The following is an 18,358-nucleotide window of genomic DNA, read 5'->3' as shown; positions in this document are numbered from 1 at the left end:
GTTTGTTGACATGGTCAGAGTCTATTACCCAGCATGAGAACCTTAATCACTACTATATATATATATATTTTCTCTTGCAAGACAAGTATTACTACATTGTATTCTATATATATAGTTTGAATTGAATTGAACAACAATAATATAGGAAGAAGAAACGTTCACACAAAATAACAATTTTATTTTGTGGACAAACATAATGCATGCATGCCTCAAACATGAGAGGTAGCGCAAGTAATGGAGGGTATGTAGTGTAATGAGCTGTATATGAATACGCGTATTTTGATTTAATATTTGAATATCGTTTTATTTATTTCATATTTATATTTATTTGATAGCAACATTAACTTGTGAAGGTGGATGTTACAGCTCATGTATGTATAAGTTCTTCTGCCTATATATAGAGAGAGTAGTTGGCTGTGCATCTTATACGCCAAAAAGGAAATGAGAAAATAATCATATTTTTTTTAAAAATATATATATATATAGTAATATCATATGTAAGTATTAAACGTTGGCTACAACCCATCTCTATCACATTGTAATGCCTTACCGGATACCCACTCAACATTAGGATATGTCATATACGTATGTTTAGATATTTCATGTGAAGAAGTAGAGTCAAATATAAGTGAGAATAAAATATATAAGTGAAAATAAATTGGTTGAATCAGATATTATAGTGTGTACTTCTTCAATCAAATAAAATGGTAAGATATTTTTTCTACAAGGTATATCTTTTTTGTGTAAAGACCGGATAAAACATCCTACAAAAAATTAAAAATTTTAAGTATTTTGGGTGCATTATACAGGATAATGGAGAGATTGAACAGGATGTAAATCATAGGATCCAAGCAAGTTGGTTAAAATGGCAGAGGACATCTGGTTTTATGTGACAAAAAAATGTCTTTAAAATTTAAAAATAAAATTTATTGCACTGCTATAAGACCGGCTATGTTTTATGGTACGGAGTGTTGGGCGGCCAAAAGGGAACACGAACATAAGTTGAGTGTGTCAGAGATGAAGATGTTGAGATGGATGAGTAGTCATACGTGATTGGATAAAATAAGGAACGAAGATATAAGTGAGAGAGTTGGAATAGCACCCATTATGGAAAAGATAGTTGAATCGCGTTTAAGGTGGTTTGGACATGTGAGAAAAAAACTGACAGAACACTTAGTCAGGAGGGTGGATGAGATGGAAGATAGATAAGGGGTGAAAAGCAGAGAAATAATCATCCATGAAGTGGTCAAACGAGATCTACATGTAAACGGTCTCTTTGTAAACATGATACATAACAGAACATAATGATATCGTTTGATTCATGTAGCCGACCCCACCTGAGATAAAACTTTGTTGCTGTTGTTGTATATCTTTTTAGAGAAATTATAAGTGGCAAGTTTTGATTCTTCCAATTTGCCTACATTCTCTAGGTTTTCTTGATTTTCTTAACTCTCATGGGCTATTAAATTTCCTTCTCCCTCCCTTCTTAACATGGATTAAGACTTCTAAAATAAAAAAGTTGATAAAATAGAAAATAAGAGTTTAATTATTCTTGAATTTAGATAGGAGGATTCACATATAAAAAAAAATTATAAATTTAATAATGATTAATTTTTTATTTTATTATTTTATAATTTTCTTCACTTAAAAAAAATCTTTTTTCATATTAGAACTACTCATACACTCTCTCTTGTCCAAAATATAATTTCGGATCAGTTCTCACATTTTTGTATCTCTTTTTATATACGGACAGAAAAAAATTATGCATACATGAGCTATAACATCCATATTCCCAAGTTAGTGTTGCAATCAAATAAATATAACAATCAACATTCAGCTAATAAATTAGTAGAAATCAATTTATTAGTCAAATGTTGATTGTTAGAATGTTGGTTTTTTAATAGGATGATCTCTTTATGATAAGTGACAAAAAAAAACTTATTTTTATAAAAATAGTCATATTTACTATATTAATTGATAAAATTTTAAAATTAGAATTTCAGGTTTTTTTTTTCTAGAAATATGCCAATATTTTTATTAGTATCCATAGAATTTAATAGCTTGTAACAATATTCATGCATTTTCTAAAGCCAATCAATTCTATTCACCAAAATATATATAGCTTAGTGGTACAATTGTATTGGTTTAATTAGAGATTTTGAATTCAAATTTTGAATATATAATCTGTTAAACAAAAAATATATGCATTATGCATATTTTTGAAAGAAATAAAACGTTCTTCAAACCCTACCACTTTTCATCAATGTAAACCTAGCTAGTTTAGCAATCTTGTAGGTTGGTTTTCTCAGGTCAGTTAGAAAAATGACACTTGTAAAAAATAAAATAAAATAAAATAAAATAAAAATAAAGTTAAAGTGTTGGACTTGATTAATATAGTTGACTCCTTCTAAGAAGTTTGATCACAATATTATGCATAAGATTAATTTTAGCCGTCACGCGCCTGCAAGCAAATATTATTCATGACTTACTCTTAACTCATTCCAATTCAATGAACCAATTAAAACTCACTCCCTCATGAGATAGAATCATGCACAATAATTAAGTTAACTACAAAGATTTGGTCATACATACGACATATAATCATGTTTTAAATCACATGAAAGAAATCACCATAATCTAAGAAAAATAAAAAGAAGACATACTCCTTCTTCTTGCTTCTTGAACATTGACTTTCATTCCCTTTTTTTTTTCCCTAATCTCATAGGGTTATTAATAGTATATTGTAAATATTTTAGGATTAAAAAACATCAAAGGATAAAACATAATAGTTATGTTCTTATTTTTCTCTTGTGTATATGTATTAGTTGTTGTCCTAACAGAAAATTTAACAATTTTATTTTGTAACAAAGATATTTGCTTCTTTTTTTTTTCAAATTATATAGTTTGTGTATTTCGTTAAGGAAATTGAATCGAAATTAATTGAAAAATTATACATTAATTTTGGTAGGATTATGAAAATTATCAATTTTTTCCAAATAAAATCTATATACATTAAAAACCAACAATCAAATAATTCAAATTAGCTATTATACATTTTTTATATTTATATATAGTAATTTACATATTTTTCTAACTAAATAATTAACTACTAAAATAATCAAATTTATTATAGTAAAATAATTAAAATTGTAATAGATGAATAACTAAATTTATTTATAATAATATAATGCAAATTTTATATGTATTTTACATGTAATAACTAATTGTTGGTTGATTTTTTTTACGTATTCATAATATAATTATTTTTTTATTATATTGTAATCTTAGCTAGCATTATTTGGCAGTGATAAGCACGCACAAAGATAGTGTTTGAAGCAATAACTATAATAACTGGCGGCGTTAATTGCGGGTCCTTTCGATTCAAGTTTCAAAGATTTAGGTTGGATCAATTCATAAAAACAAAATAATAATATAATAATAATAATAATAATAATGCAATATATAAGGTCCACCATGACCCATCTAAACCATTTAGAATTTTAGACCCATCAACCACGGCTATGTTATTTCATTTCATTTTATTTAATTTCTTTCCTTTTCTACTTACACAAGAAGTTTTAAGATAAGGGACGTTGATTCTCTTGTTCTACTAACATATTAATGTGGATTTGAATATTTTGAAAATCAATGATTTCTTTAATTTGTTTTTTTCTTTTTATGTCCTGTCATAAGAATGATTGACTTGACCTAGAGTGATGAATGGGTAAAGTCTTCTCTTGATAGAGTCACTTTAGATTTTAGAATTCAAAGTTTTTGTCATACATTGTAGAGAGAGAAAAAACAAATTATTCAGGATAAATCATATGATGAGTATGTTAAATAAAATTTAACTAATTAATAAATATTATAATTTTATAAATTTATATATACATTTTTATGCTTTCCCTTATTGTATTGTCAATCTGATTATGTTTTCTTTTTTTCCTTTAAAAGTTTCTTATATAGTGGTATATGATTGGTTAATAGAATATAACATTAAAAAAGTGATATTAAAATACGTCATTTTTTTCACAATATTTATTTGTATTTATTAATATTAATAATAATTAATGAATATTAAATAAAATAAATTTTAAATTTTTTTATCTTCTTAATATTATCAAAAATAATATATATATTTATATATAAATACATCACGATAAATTTAGTGCATATTTTTTTATGTATACTACTATGTGTATTCGTATCCTAAATGAGATAATATACAACAAATATATAAGTTTTTTTGAATTTTTTGAATAAAAACATACATGGTAATTTTTTTATAAAAAATTTATGAAGTTAATTGAATGTGAAAATTTAACCCTTTTTAATATTAAAAATAATGAAACTAATGAGTAATAATTTTATTTATTTTTAAAGTATAATAATTATTTATTCATAGTCATATATAGTTTGTGATTAAATTGAAGTATTTATATTAAAATTTTATTTTTTTAAATATTTTTGTTTAAATAATATTAGTAGTTAAATTTATAGATATTTTTTCATGATTCATAAGTAAAATTTTTAAATTTTTTTATTCTTATGTTAAAACTGATTTAAACAAATATAATATAACATGAGATAAAAGGTAAATTATTTAATTAAATTGTTTAAAAATTAAATTTATCATAATACAACTTTTAAATATTGAAAACGTTCTTATAACATTTTCATTTATATAAGAACGGTTATAGAGTGCAGTGAATTTAAAATTGAACGTTCTTACCGTTTTTTCACCCTTTTTTTTAGAAATTGCTACATTTTATAGTAATTTTTGGCCAGTGCGAATTTTCGCGCAGTATAGCGATTCTCATAGAAAAAAAAAATTGTAAAAATATCTTTAATATTTAAAAATTTTATAGTAATTTTTGGCCAATGCGAATTTTCGTGCAGTATAGCGGTTCTCATAGAAAAAAGAAATTGTAAAAATATCTTTAATATTTAAAAATTATATTCTGGTAAATTTGATTTCTAAACAATTTAATTAAGTAACTTATTCTGAGATAAAATTTATTTTTAGAATACCTTCTTTAATATTATAACAAAAAAATTATTATAAAGAATTATTTTTATTAAAATTTACCTAAAATTATTTTATATTTATTTTACTATCATATTTCTTGTTGAAACTCACCAACATATTTTATTTATTTTTTAGTAGAAGTAATTGTATTTATACCCAGAAATACTTTTATATAGACACCTTTTATATAGACACCTACTAAAACTGCTAAAAATAAGATGAATGTACAACTGAATACATAATAGCTTGTTACAATGATTGGTCCAACTTAATTTACAATGTTTTCTCTATTTTAATTTGGGTAGAAGTGGGCTCGGCTACCCAACGAGAACTCGTGGCTCAGCTCGTTTTCAGCTCGACTCACCTTGTTTCATTAAATATGTTATGTTTGGACTTTTTATAAAGTCTATTAGTTAAAAATATTAGATCAAAGGCTTTAAAAAAAGTCTAAAAAACTCGTTGGTCTAGCTATCAATTTTTCATTGTAAAAATAAATTATTATTAGTTTATACTTTTAAATATTCATTTATATTAAATGCAAAACAGAAATAAAAATAATCATAATTAAGTTTAAATAAGATTATAGCTTTTTTTTCAAAGAAAAAAGTTTATAAATTACAAGTATAGTGATGATGCATGACTAACTATTGATATGTAAATAAATTATGCTTTATAAATTATGAATGGTAAATTTTAGAATACATTTAATGCCAATTAAAAATTTTTAAATTTATTCTTTTGGGTTATAATTTATGAAACAAGCTTTTAAAATTTCCTCTTGAGCTTGTCGAGCTTTAAATATGTCCGGTTTGAACCTAAAAAAACCTATGAGAGATAAGAGTCTAGGGGTGACAAATGGGTTTAAACTCGCCAGGTTGGCTCGTGTAATCCGTCAAAAAAGGCGAGTCGGGCTGAAAAATTGAGACCGCCAAATAGCAAAAGTCCACCTAATCTACACCGCTTAAAACTGCGGGCTTTGCGGGACAGGGTGGGCTTCCCTGTCGGGCTTAGTGTTTTTTTGGCAAGGGAGTATTTTTACAATTTTTTTTGCCAAAATCCAACTTTCTCCAACTCAACTTATAAGAGAAAATGAAGATGAAAATTCAATGTTTGGGATTATATTTATTTTGTTTTGGAGACAATATTTATAATTACAAATATTTTAATGTTTGTGAATATAAAAATTATAATTTATGTATACTTTTAGAAATTATAAATTTATTAAAATGATTATAAAATTATATATATTATTTAATAGTTAATAGTAAAAAAAAAAAAGTCCGCTAACTCACAGTTAAATGGAGTGAGGTGAAATTTTAGGACCGTTTTATTAGGCGGGGCGGGACGGGGTGGGCCAGCCCACCAAAAGGTAAAGTTCAAGTTTGGATTATTAATTTACAATATGGGTTAGATTCGTCAAAATTAAAGCTCAGATCGGCTTTGCCCATTTATACCCTTATTTTTAAGATAGAACTAAAAAATTTACTAAGAAAAAATAGGATACAATTATACTTACATTTTATGCATAAACACCGTTATATATAATTACTTATAATATCTACCAAAAAGAAGGTAAGCCAAAAAGACGAATAAGACAGAAGGCACTGCACAATAGTCTTTATCGATATTATTTTATCATTCAATTCTCTAAATTAGAATTGAAATTAAGCACGTAAAAAATATAATTTAAATATTAAAAAGACTCAACATGTGAAGATTTTGTTATAAATTAGCTTGTATTAGATAGAAATGATAAAATTTATAAAAAAATATAAAAATTTAAAATAAACAAAAATAAAATAAAAAAAACAGAAAAGATAAAGTACAAGAATAATAATGTTTTATAATTTATAAAAGAAATAAAAAATAAAAATAGTATATCATAGCAAGGAAAAAAACGTATTAACGAATAAAAAAACAATTAATAAAAAAATTAAATTTTCCTTTAACATGTATAACTTTTTACCGTAAATAAATTATTAAATATAGAAATAAGTAAAATAAAAAAGAATGAATTAAATTATATTCTTTTACTAAATTGAGAAAATATTCACAACTATATAATTGATGAAAAATGTTGGTAACAAAAGAATTAGTCAAAATAGTCATAATTTACTTTATTTGATAGAAAAAGTATAGGTAGATAATGAGAACACTAAACAATATGAATAATAAATATGTCGGATGTTTAATTCAATAGGCATTGAGATGATTATATTGATTATTTTTAATTGGATGATTATTTTTAATTCGTTTGTTTATGAGAACAGGATAAGACAAGACACTGAGAACATGACAGGACAAGATACTCAGAGACACAAAATTTTGTATTCTTGTATTTTGTTTGGTAATAAATTAGAACAAATTATGAAAATCTAATTTATTCTCATTTTTTTCATTCAAAAAATTTGAGATGAAAAATATAATAATAAAAATATACAATTATGAAAAATTAACAAAAATAATGAAAAAAGAATGAAAAATAAGTTATATCCCTTGTTAGTGTCTCTGGACACACTGTCTTTATCTATGTCTCCTCTGCCAAACAAACATGATTTTGTGTCTTTGTGTTTATGTCTCAGTGTCCTGTCTCTCTGTAAACAAACGCAGTCTAATTGTACATGTTATCCTAATGTTAAGGTTTAGGAGGTAATTTAGAAGTGGAGTGTTTTTTTACTTTATTGAGTCAATCCTAAAATTCATTATTCACATTGTTTACAAAAATCATTATTTACCTAACAAATTGTATTTAATATTAAATGATTGTTGCTAAAATAAATAAATACTAAATAAAATAAATTTAAATTTATTTGTCTCTCTAGTATTGTTGTAATTGATAATGGACATATAACTATCAGATAATAAATTACAAGAATCTATTAATAGAAATATTAGATTAAAAATAAAAATAAAAATATAAAATTAAAAATTAAAATATTTAATATTAAAAAAATAAAGAAAAATTTTCAATAAACAATAATTTAAATATTAATGTACCAATAAATTAAATATATATTTGAATTAACTAAGTTAAATAATTTATATAGTAAATTAATTATAATTATTTGGTTTAATAAAGTAAGTAAAATAAAAAAATCATATAAATATGTTATAATAAAAATTATAACATTTTTAAAAATAATTAATAAAAATATATAAGACGAAAAAATTAATGTAAATTAAAACTAAATCAATTTATTTATTTCAATGAGATTAAATAGTTAATATAATTGATATAGTCAAACAAAATATTAAATAATTTAATATTGATCTTAATTTTTTGAAAGAATATTTGGGAAAACAAAAATGGTAAGGAGAATATTTTGCATTATGCTGAAGCAGAGCAAGCTGGGAAGAAAGAAAGTAAAGAAAGAAACGAAGAAAGATCCGCGTTTTTCGATCACACAAATTCATTCTCCATTTTTTTCCATTTTCGCGCGCCTCAATAACAATAACCTTCTTCAATTCTTCATTCTTCACGTAACAAACTTTCTCTTCTCTCTCTCTCTCTCTCTCTCTCTCTCTCTCTCTCTCTCTCCCCGTTTCCATTTCCATTTCCTTTCATTCACTTCTATGCTTCTTTCTCTCTCAACATTTTCCCAATCCTGTGTCACTTCCGATCTCGCTAATTTCTCGCAATCACCACCACCATAATAATAATAATATTTTTATTTTCGGTTTTTTCCGTCAAATCGATCAACAACATTCAATGCTTTCCCCTTCCGCTAAACCGGTATTGTTTACTTTCTCGTCAATTACTTTTTTTTTCTTTCAGTTTTTGATTTACATAATTGATTGATAATTCCGCTTTTCGATGAAAAATATGCGTTAGCATTGCAGAAACTGGGGCAATAGTATTAACTTTTTTTTCTTTTAAGATAATTGATTAATTAATTAGTTAATGTGTTGATTGTTTTGTGCTTTCAATTTCAGGATTCGACTGCGGAAGCAAGCGATAGAGGATTAAAGTGGAATTAGTATTTTAGGGATTTGTTGAATTTTGTGAGGGGTTTGTGAAGAAAGTGGAACACAAGAGAAGAAGAAGAAGAAGAAGAATACAATGTCTGGTGGTACGAAGGGCGAACACCACCAAACGGTTCCCCTATCGGTGTTGTTGAAGCGCGAATTGGCGAGCGAGAAGATCGAGAAGCCAGAGATTGTTTCAGGCCAAGCAGGGCAGAGCAAGAAAGGGGAGGATTTCACCCTCATCAAAACTGAATGCCAGAGGGTGGTGGGGGATGGGGTCTCCACATTTTCTGTTTTTGGGGTATGTAGTGTTTCTGCTCTTTCTCCAGATTCATGGTGCTGCATTTATTTGTATGTGCTTTAGTTTTGATTTTTGTTTTTATTGATTTTTTTTGTTTTTGTTGTGTTTTTGGATTTTTATTTTTTGTGTGTAGTTGGTTGGGTTAGCTTTTTAGATTATATATAATTTGAATAGAGAAATGGATTTGTTTCTGCAGTTTATATTGTATAAAATGGTATTTCTTTTAGAAGTTGACACAATCGAACCCTCGGTTACATTTATGCTCGGTAAAGGGGTAAAAATGGGATGAAAATATTCATGGTAGAGCTGTATGAGTAAAACTACTCATGAAATTCATCCAAAGATACTCTCCTCCATTTTGGGGAAAAGTTCATTTGGGATATGTGAGTACTTCTGAAAATTGTGTAGCCCATTTGGATAAGCTAAATGGAATAGAGAGTTACTTCTGCTTTTAATCTTTTAGAAGTAGCTTGTCCTAAGCCCTCGGGTACTTCCATTTAACTTGTCAACAGATTTTAAAGTGATGTAATTTACTTGCATGATAACTTATTATTACATGGCATGTCATATAATCAGTGGGAGAAAGAAGGGATTAGTTATCTTCTTGTTGCATTGATTGTCTCATTGCAAGGATGGCAGATTCTAATGATTAATGTTGTTGGGTGAAAGCTATACTTGGAGAAGATTGATTTCAGCATGTGGGTTCGCAAGTTTTCATAGATTTATAAAGAATTATACAATCCGTTTCTCTTGTGTTTGATGTGCTTGACTTTAGTTTGTAGCCGACTTAGACTGTGGAAAGAGTTTTTAGCAAGTTGAATTTGACATCTCCATCAACTTGGATTAGTAACTTTATCATTCAGTTGATATCAGCAGTTCTTTTTTTCTTTTTGCCATAGCTGTAGTTTTCTTGTTGTGGTTCTTGTTCTTATTCAATCTGTTTTGTTTAGTTGTTCTTTTCCTAGTTTCTGCCTTTTTTGCCCCCTAGTTAGTAGTTACAGATTCTGCTTTGCAATTTCTACAGCTATTTGATGGACACAATGGAACTGCTGCTGCTATTTATTCTAAGGAGAATCTTCTAAATAATGTTTTAAGTGCGGTTCCTCCTGATCTTAACAGAGATGAGTGGGTAGCAGCATTGCCTAGGGCATTGGTTGCAGGCTTTGTAAAAACTGACAAAGATTTTCAGGACAAAGGTATGCTTAGTTCATTCCTTGTATTGTTTGCTCTGTTCTTTGCTCTGTTCTCTGTTAATTTATTTATTATTTGCTTAGTTGGTGAATATTTGATATCTCCAAAATTATTTGTACATATTTCTAATTTTTCTCGACAATTTTCTGCCTTAATTCCTTTTTTTTAGCATCTTGATGTGAATGTTCATGTACTTAAAAGTTCTATACCAAAAACAAAGAAGCCTAACTGTTTAGTTATTTAACTCTTTTCTTCATCATGTATGTAAGTCTTTTTTAAAAATGGGTATGCAAGTGTTTATCCTGTTAACCAATGCTGTTAGGACACTTTTTAGCTAAATCCTTTTTATTATTTATTATTTATTACTATTATTTGCATCGCAGGACAAAAATCTGGAACCACTGTAACGTTTGTGATTATAGAAGGATGGGTTGTAACTGTTGCATCAGTTGGTGATTCACGTTGCGTGCTTGAATCTGGTGAAGGTGGGCTTTATTATTTGTCAGCAGATCATAGGCTAGAAACAAATGAAGAGGAGTAAGTTGTTGATGGAATTGTTTTCCTTGAACAGTTATTATAAATTATTCCAGTATAGCACAAACTGACCTTTCTTTTACTTTCATCAGGAGGGTGCGAATCACCTCTAGCGGGGGTGAGGTTGGTCGGCTAAACACCGGGGGAGGCACAGAGGTAATCCTACTTTCAATTGTGATCCCTTTTCAGCCTAGGTTTTACCAACTTCGTAACAACTAACAAGCTTCAACCACCACCAGAGAAAAAGAAAAGAGAACTGCTTCTTCATTTAAACTGATGCCTGTAGTGATACTTTTTATCTTTTGTACACAATGCCTGGCCATTCAGACTACATTATCGTGTCATTAAAATATAGGGTTACTTTCACTTTACCCCCTAACATATAGACCATGTGCACTTTACTGGATTATTGGCTGTTTGTAGGTTGGGCCGTTAAGATGTTGGCCTGGTGGCTTGTGTCTTTCACGGTCAATTGGTGATATGGATATTGGCGAATTTATTGTCCCAGTGCCGTATGTAAAGCAAGTGAAGGTTTGTCACTACTCTAACCTGTTGTCTTCTAAGCAAAATTTTATATGTATCTTGTTTCAATTGAGAAATCGCCTCTCCCCCCAATGTCCAACAAAAAAGTATAAAGCAAGTGTTCCACTAATGCGATGGTTTAGAAATTTCACTGGAGCTAATGATTTGATTTACCTATATTTTATGTGAATTTGTCATTTGTTTTCAATGAAATCCCTATGTAAGATAGTTCCTGCCTTTCTTCCCTTCTTTATCTGTTTATTCAGTTGTCCACCGCTGGAGGCAGGCTAGTTATCTGCAGTGATGGGGTCTGGGATTCTCTATCTGCAGAAGCAGTCTTAGATTCTTGTCGTGGCATGTCAGCGGAGACAGCAGCATCACATATTGTTAAAGTGAGTCTTTTGAATCTTATATAAAAAATATGTTCATCTGTTGTATCATAGTGAGTTTCATGTGATTCCGGCAGTATGAATCATTACGTATTAAACTTTATTCACTTGTTTCTTTCTATCTTCAGGAAGCTGTAGAAGCAAAAGGACTTAGAGATGATACAACCTGCATCGTTGTTGATATATTACCACATGAGAAGCCACCTGCTCCTGCACCACATAGAAAGAAGAAAGGAATAATGAAGTCCATGTTTCGTAAAAAGTCATCTGAGTCATCTTCTTATAACGAGAAAGACTACTTGGAGCCAGACGTGGTAGAGGAATTGTATGAAGAAGGATCTGCTATGCTTTCAGAGAGGTTTGGTTTTATATAACCATTTTTCAACTTAGCAACTAGCCATTTTCTCGTTTTCTCTCATGACATGGGAAATGATTTATCTTAAATGCAGGTTAGATACAAAATATCCTCTCTGCAACATGTTCAAGTTGTTTATGTGTGCAGTGTGTCAAGTAGAGATAAAACCAGGGGAGGGTGTTTCAATATTTGAGGGTGCGCCCAACCCTCGTAAACTGCGTCCATGGGATGGACCTTTCCTCTGTACAAGTTGTCAAGATAAGAAAGAAGCCATGGAAGGAAAAAAAGCATCAGGTCTTTTGTCAGAGTAGTTCATCTCTAACCATTTTTGTGCAGCTTTACATGTCCATAATCTAATCAACTCCCTTGAAACTTTCATTTCAGGTAGACATAGCAGTGGAAGTGATGATGATTAAACTCTCGTGTATATTTGCCTTTGAGAGTTATAAAGATTGTTGATATAACTAGAAGTTCGAACTTCCAGGCAACTGTGACTCCCTATCATCACATGGGCTTCGCGTAATTTGGATCTAAATTGGAATTTAACCTGAATATCCATACCAAAACCAATACCATTTTGTTTTGAAGTTTTCTGACCTGGAAGTGTTGAATAGCAACCACCCAAGTGTTGTGAAAAGGTTGTACGTAAAAGCTGCAGTGCACGATAGGACGTCCGAGGTAATTCATTCTTTCCAATATAATTTCTTTTATCCAGGGTCCATTCATTTGTATATGGATTCTTTGGAATCACTAAATAGACCTTCAAAGGAAAGTGAGCTTCGTTATTGTAATGTGATATGATATATAGGGAGTTCAATCAATTAGAATTCATAGATCAATTCTGCTGTAGGATAGACCTGTGTTTATGTTAAGCCTTTTGAATGATTCATTCTTGTAGCATTTGATTTTTTTTATCACTCCCTTTTTCTTTACCATACAAACAATATAGGCCATTTGTAATATACTTTATTAGATACTTTCCTCCTCCATCTCCAAGAAAAAGAAAGGTACATGTTACTTCCCTCCCAGTTTTGTTGTTTTCATGTGTTAAGACGCATGAGCAGCAGGAACAACAGACCTGAAATCTTGTCTACCAGGTTGCCGCAAGTTCAAGTGATATGTTGTGTTATAAACTTCAGTTTTGATGATGTTACTACTTACTATTATTGTGTTGAATTGTCATATTTGTACTCAACACACATTTTTCAAACCCCATCAAATCCACTGGTGAAAGCACTTTTCCTTGTATTTCCTCTTTTCTTTTATTATTATTATGGAGCTAACTCGAGCGTGGCTCAATATTTTCATTAATGTTTCAATGAATTTTTTTAATTATTAGTTTAATATTGACTGGGTTCAAAGTTCAATTTGGGTTAAGCTAGCGTTTAAACATATATAGAGTTTAATTTTAATGCACTGACAGTGTAACTTGCAATCACATTCGTATTTTGGATATTTTGGATGACCGTTCATACAGTCAATGAAAAAGGTATTTATACTAATGTAACATTACATAATTAGATGTGTAAAATTACAGTGCATCAAAATTAAAGTGATATATATATATATATATATATATATATATATATATATATATATATATATATATATATAATATGTTGAAAACTCAGATACAGTCAACTTTACGTGAAGTTGATAGTTAAGAGCTGTTAAATGATTTAATTGATTTGACTAAAATTTCATCTAACAGTTCTCAATTGTCAACTTCACGTGAAGTTGACTGCATCTGAGTTTCTACCATATAGTATACAACAAAATTTTAGATTGCTAATAATCTATTAAAATAAATATATTTCAATTAAGAAGATAGTATTCTATATACTAAATATGTTAAGTACATTGTTAGGAAAGCACTTGAAAGATGTAGTTTTAGAGAATTATATGATTTAGTGCTAGGTTAGTCTAACTCGTCGAAAAAGTAGTCAATAAATACATTACTATTTTTCTTCTTTTAAATTCAATACTCTCTTTTTTTCTTCTAAAGCAACTTAGATTTCAAGACTCGAAAAAAACTTTATATAGGTAAGGGATAAGAAATCCACACGACAACACGTGTCTTTGTTTAATGTTCTTGTCAGCATAGGCTACATTAGTTTACCCGAAAAGAATAAATGAAAAATGTTAGTAAAAATGTTTAAGGATGAATTTTTATTAAGTGATTTCATTCGTTAAATCTAAAAAAAGAAGAGAGAGAAGAAATGAAAATGAAAAAATAAATAAATAATGTGAACAAAAAATACCATTTATTTCGTAAAATAAATTAGAATTTCTTTATTTATACATGAGAATTATAAGAGGCTAAGAGCTATTCTCTGTATATAGCTATGAGACATGGTTTTGGACACTCTATTCCTCCAATAGTTCAGTGGTCACTTCCCCTGCCAAAAAGCAGGACATCGAAGAATGTCTTCATTAGATTCACTCTCTGTCTAATAATAACAAGATGAATTATATGGCACCTATAACTTGATGTTTAACTTTTGTCTAACTTATTTTTTATGATAACTTTTGAATATTTAATAATTATTTATTTTATATTTTTAAAATTAAATATTAATTTTTAACTTTTTTTAATAAGTTAGACAAATACTTTTAGGCACCGTAACAATCACTTAATAATAATTGTCAAATAGTAAATATAACTAGATACATTAGTAATTTGTCAATTCAACTCTTAATATTGATTGGATGGATAGAGTAATAATGATCATATTCTAACGAGGAACGATATTTAATTCACTCTTTTATATTTTTTTATATAAAAAAATTAAATATTTTACCTTCTCTCATTTTTTATCGATCACTTTCAATACCAAAAATAAAAAAATACATAAAAAAATATACAATATAAAAAAATATACATACAACATTACTCTGTTCTAATTCTGAATGTGTCATTTGTCAAGAAGCATTTGCTCGCAACCTTTATGGACATATACATATGCCACCGACAGTTAGAAGATGCAAAGCCTAATTATATGAGAAATTCTTGGAACTTGTAATCATTGAAAAGTTCTGCTTTGTACCAGCTCATTATTAGCTATTGTATTATAGTCCCATATCACTTGGAAATAACATTCCTTAGATTCAATTACTTTGATTTATTTAATTTCAATATAGTATTATTCATTCTTGAACATAAAGCGATATCAAGGTATTACATCGTTTAAAAATCATAGGTTATTTTTTTCTTTAATTTTTTAGTTCAAGAGAAGTGTACTAGTGTCTAAGAACTAGTGTGAGAGTTGGATACAATGTTCCTTGACATGCATGATTGTGACATGGTAGAAACGATTGCTTGGCAAGGAATCTAGCTTATGCATATATGGTCCAAATATGACTCAATTGGACTCGTGTTATATATGATTTTGAAGTGTACCATATGATATGATATGATTTGATATAATATAATAGCCGCATCATCACAAACTCTTTAAAGGGTCTTCATTATTGATCTTCTTGAACAAAATTTCAAGCGTAACAATCAAATTGTATTAGTTTAGTGGTTAGTGTATTAATCTACTTAAATAATTTTATTTTATATATATAATAATTTATTAGCTAGAGACAAATTTTTAAATAAAATTTTGATATACGATCAATTAATTTTCAATATATCAAACTAAAAAATATTGTAAAAAAAAAATCAGGGATAACATTGGGCTCTAGCTTTGAGAGATGAAAAATGCTCTGACACATCACTGTCTACTATCTATGTGTTTGTTCATCTCAAACTTTCCTATGTAAAAAAAAAGAGTAAACCTTAAAAATTGTAATATAAGGTTAAAAAATTTAGATATAAAAGTGAGATGTGTGATATATTTTAACATTATAATTTTAGATATTTTTTAAAACTGTAGGATGTGATATAATTGAAATCTTAAAAGAGTTAGTACAATTTGTGGTATATAATATTACGTATTAAAAATGATGAGATAATGTACAAATAATTGCACTAGTACATGGCAAAAGTTATTAATCTTTTCAGATATTATTTCTAGCTGTGGTTTCTTTTGGAACTCAAATGATTGTACATTATGTACAAAATGACTCAAATACCACATAGAATCAGTCACATAAGACACATACTAGGAAACCAAACATAATGGGGAAAAAAAATCTTATCCTATACGAGTGTATTATATCTGAGCCTCCCCTTGAACTTTGAGAATGAAAAAATATTTTTATTTAAAATTATTTTATTTTTTTTCGTAAATTTTTACTCGTACCAACAGGTCAGGCTAGATCAGACCAGATCGAATATCTGAACATTTGAGCTTCTTCTCTTCTTTTGCAATTGAGTTCTTACAATGAGCAATTGCAGCTTGAATTGCAGCTTGTAACTCTTCCATGGTGCTATCTCTAGCACCATGAGAAGAATGAAGAGTTGTTGGTGTTGGAACAAGAAGGCCACTATTTGTTGGTGATGTTCTCATTGAAGCTGGTGCTGAGTATTGATTCCAATAACCTCTGAACAAATCTTTGTTACTATTTGGTGTAACATTCCCTGAAGAATAAGAATAAGAACTCTTTCCATTGATCCTATACTTGTCTCTACTAATACTATTACTTCTCCTTCTAAATAGTACTAATGGTTGTTGAACCATTCTCAAGTACTTCTTCATTGCATCATGGATCACATCAAAATTCAATCTTTTCTTCTTGTGATTCTCCTTTTCCTCTTTTTCTCTAACTTTTGATGACCCTTTTAGCCCTTTTTTCAATCCAAACAAAGAGAAAGAAGGTTTGAATAGCTTGTTACCTTTACTATTCTTCTTGTTGTCACCACCTTCTTCTTTGTTGTTGTTGTTGCAGATGATGTTGTTGCTGGTGCCATTTTCTTTGATGGGGTTAACGTTTTCATCTTCTAGAAGCTCTCTTGTGGGGAGAGTGAAACTGTCCATGGAGTTTGATGAAGAACGAGGTGATTGAGGAAGGTGTGAGAGGAGATGAAGAGGGAGCAAGTGACCATGGAAGAAGATTTCATCAGCAGGAGATAAATCAATATTGTTGTTATTGTTCTTAGTACTATTGAATATGTTGTTGTTGGTGTTGGTGAAGGAACTTTGATGATGATGATGATGATGATGATGATGATGGTGATGAGAGTTGAGAGAGATTGTGAAGGAGAATTCATGAGATGGTGATGAAGATGATGAAGTATTATTTGAAGGTGGAGAAGAACAACTTTGATTTGAATTTGATACTAACTTTGATGATGCTACTTCTTCTTCTTCTTCAACTCTATTCCTTTCTTGTTGAAAAGATGCCATTTAGAAGAAGCTAATTAATTAGATTTGGTGTAATGTTTATGGAATTGTTAGGTCTAAAAATTTTTTTTTTTCCCTTTTCTTTCTCTCTTTTTGGTGACCAGAAGGAGAATATTTTGGAACCTTTTTTTTCTTCCTTTGAATGAATGAGAAGAGGAAAAATAGGTTTAGATTAGAAAGGGATAAAGGGAGTTGAAAGGCAGGGAAAGAAAGAGAAAGAGAAAGAGAAAGAGAGAGAGAGAGGGATTTAGTAGATAGTATTTGTCAAAGAGAAGAAGTTGGTCATTTTGGAAACATTTTTTTTAATTGTATGTAAAGTGTAAACTCTGACCGGGTCCTAGCTTATATTATATATAGTAAAATCATTGTGACATTATTTGAATGAATATATCATCATGTGAATGAATAAAATCATTGTGACATTCTTATTTCTTAGTTTCTTGTTAACAAAAATACATATATGTGTATCCATGTTTGTGTATATGATACACTCGTAGCGTGTTTAATGGTAAAAATTCAGGTACAGTCGACTTCACGTAAAGTTGATATCTGAGAACTGTTAGATGAGTCGACTTCACGTAAAGTTGATATCTGAGAACCGTTAGATGAACTCATCTAACGACTCTCAGATATCAACTTTACGTGAAGTAGACTGCACCTGAGTTTTTACCGTGTTTAATTTCTTGTATAAAAATTAGACCAATCTCAGTGCATAGGTCAAACTATTACTAAATTTTACATCGGAAAAAGGAAAAAGAAAATTTATTTTAATTATGAATA

General features: G+C 28.8%; 2 protein-coding genes across 3 annotated transcripts; one reads left to right on the top strand and one right to left on the bottom strand.

Moving 5' to 3' along the window:
- Nucleotides 1-8,297: 8,297 nt before the first annotated feature.
- On the top strand, nucleotides 8,298-13,535 carry LOC112756150 (probable protein phosphatase 2C 12). Of its 2 annotated transcripts, none has more exons than XM_025804606.3 (10): nucleotides 8,298-8,762; nucleotides 8,963-9,296; nucleotides 10,321-10,492; nucleotides 10,871-11,024; nucleotides 11,114-11,177; nucleotides 11,445-11,552; nucleotides 11,810-11,935; nucleotides 12,061-12,290; nucleotides 12,382-12,581; nucleotides 12,672-13,535. In XM_025804606.3, exons 2-10 carry the CDS (start codon nucleotides 9,090-9,092, stop codon nucleotides 12,701-12,703), a joined length of 1,293 nt encoding a protein of 430 aa, XP_025660391.1. In that variant the 5' UTR covers nucleotides 8,298-8,762; nucleotides 8,963-9,089; the 3' UTR covers nucleotides 12,704-13,535. The 2 variants fall into 2 exon arrangements, with proteins under 2 accessions (XP_025660391.1, XP_029149593.1); XM_029293760.2 differs by having other exon boundaries at nucleotides 8,325-8,509.
- A 2,736-nt stretch (nucleotides 13,536-16,271) lies between these two features.
- On the bottom strand, nucleotides 16,272-18,007 carry LOC112756148 (BRI1 kinase inhibitor 1-like). Its single transcript, XM_025804605.3, has one exon. It carries the CDS (start codon nucleotides 17,579-17,581, stop codon nucleotides 16,550-16,552), a length of 1,032 nt encoding a protein of 343 aa, XP_025660390.1. The 5' UTR covers nucleotides 17,582-18,007; the 3' UTR covers nucleotides 16,272-16,549.
- Nucleotides 18,008-18,358: the final 351 nt, after the last annotated feature.

Source organism: Arachis hypogaea, chromosome 6, assembly GCF_003086295.3.
Source record: "Arachis hypogaea cultivar Tifrunner chromosome 6, arahy.Tifrunner.gnm2.J5K5, whole genome shotgun sequence".
Classification (NCBI taxonomy): domain Eukaryota; kingdom Viridiplantae; phylum Streptophyta; class Magnoliopsida; order Fabales; family Fabaceae; genus Arachis; species Arachis hypogaea.
Note: the sequence above shows the minus strand (reverse complement) of the source record. Positions and strands in the feature narration are given on the sequence as shown.

Bases quoted from the DNA above. Each gene is read 5' to 3' on its own strand.
- LOC112756150 (XM_025804606.3), top strand. From the start codon at position 9,090: ATGTCTGGTGGTACGAAGGGCGAACACCACCAAACGGTTCCCCTATCG. The intron at 11,936-12,060 runs GTGAGTCTTTTG...TTCTATCTTCAG, and splicing joins CAGCATCACATATTGTTAAA to GAAGCTGTAGAAGCAAAAGG. The intron at 12,291-12,381 runs GTTTGGTTTTAT...TCTTAAATGCAG, and splicing joins TCTGCTATGCTTTCAGAGAG to GTTAGATACAAAATATCCTC.
- LOC112756148 (XM_025804605.3), bottom strand. From the start codon at position 17,581: ATGGCATCTTTTCAACAAGAAAGGAATAGAGTTGAAGAAGAAGAAGAA.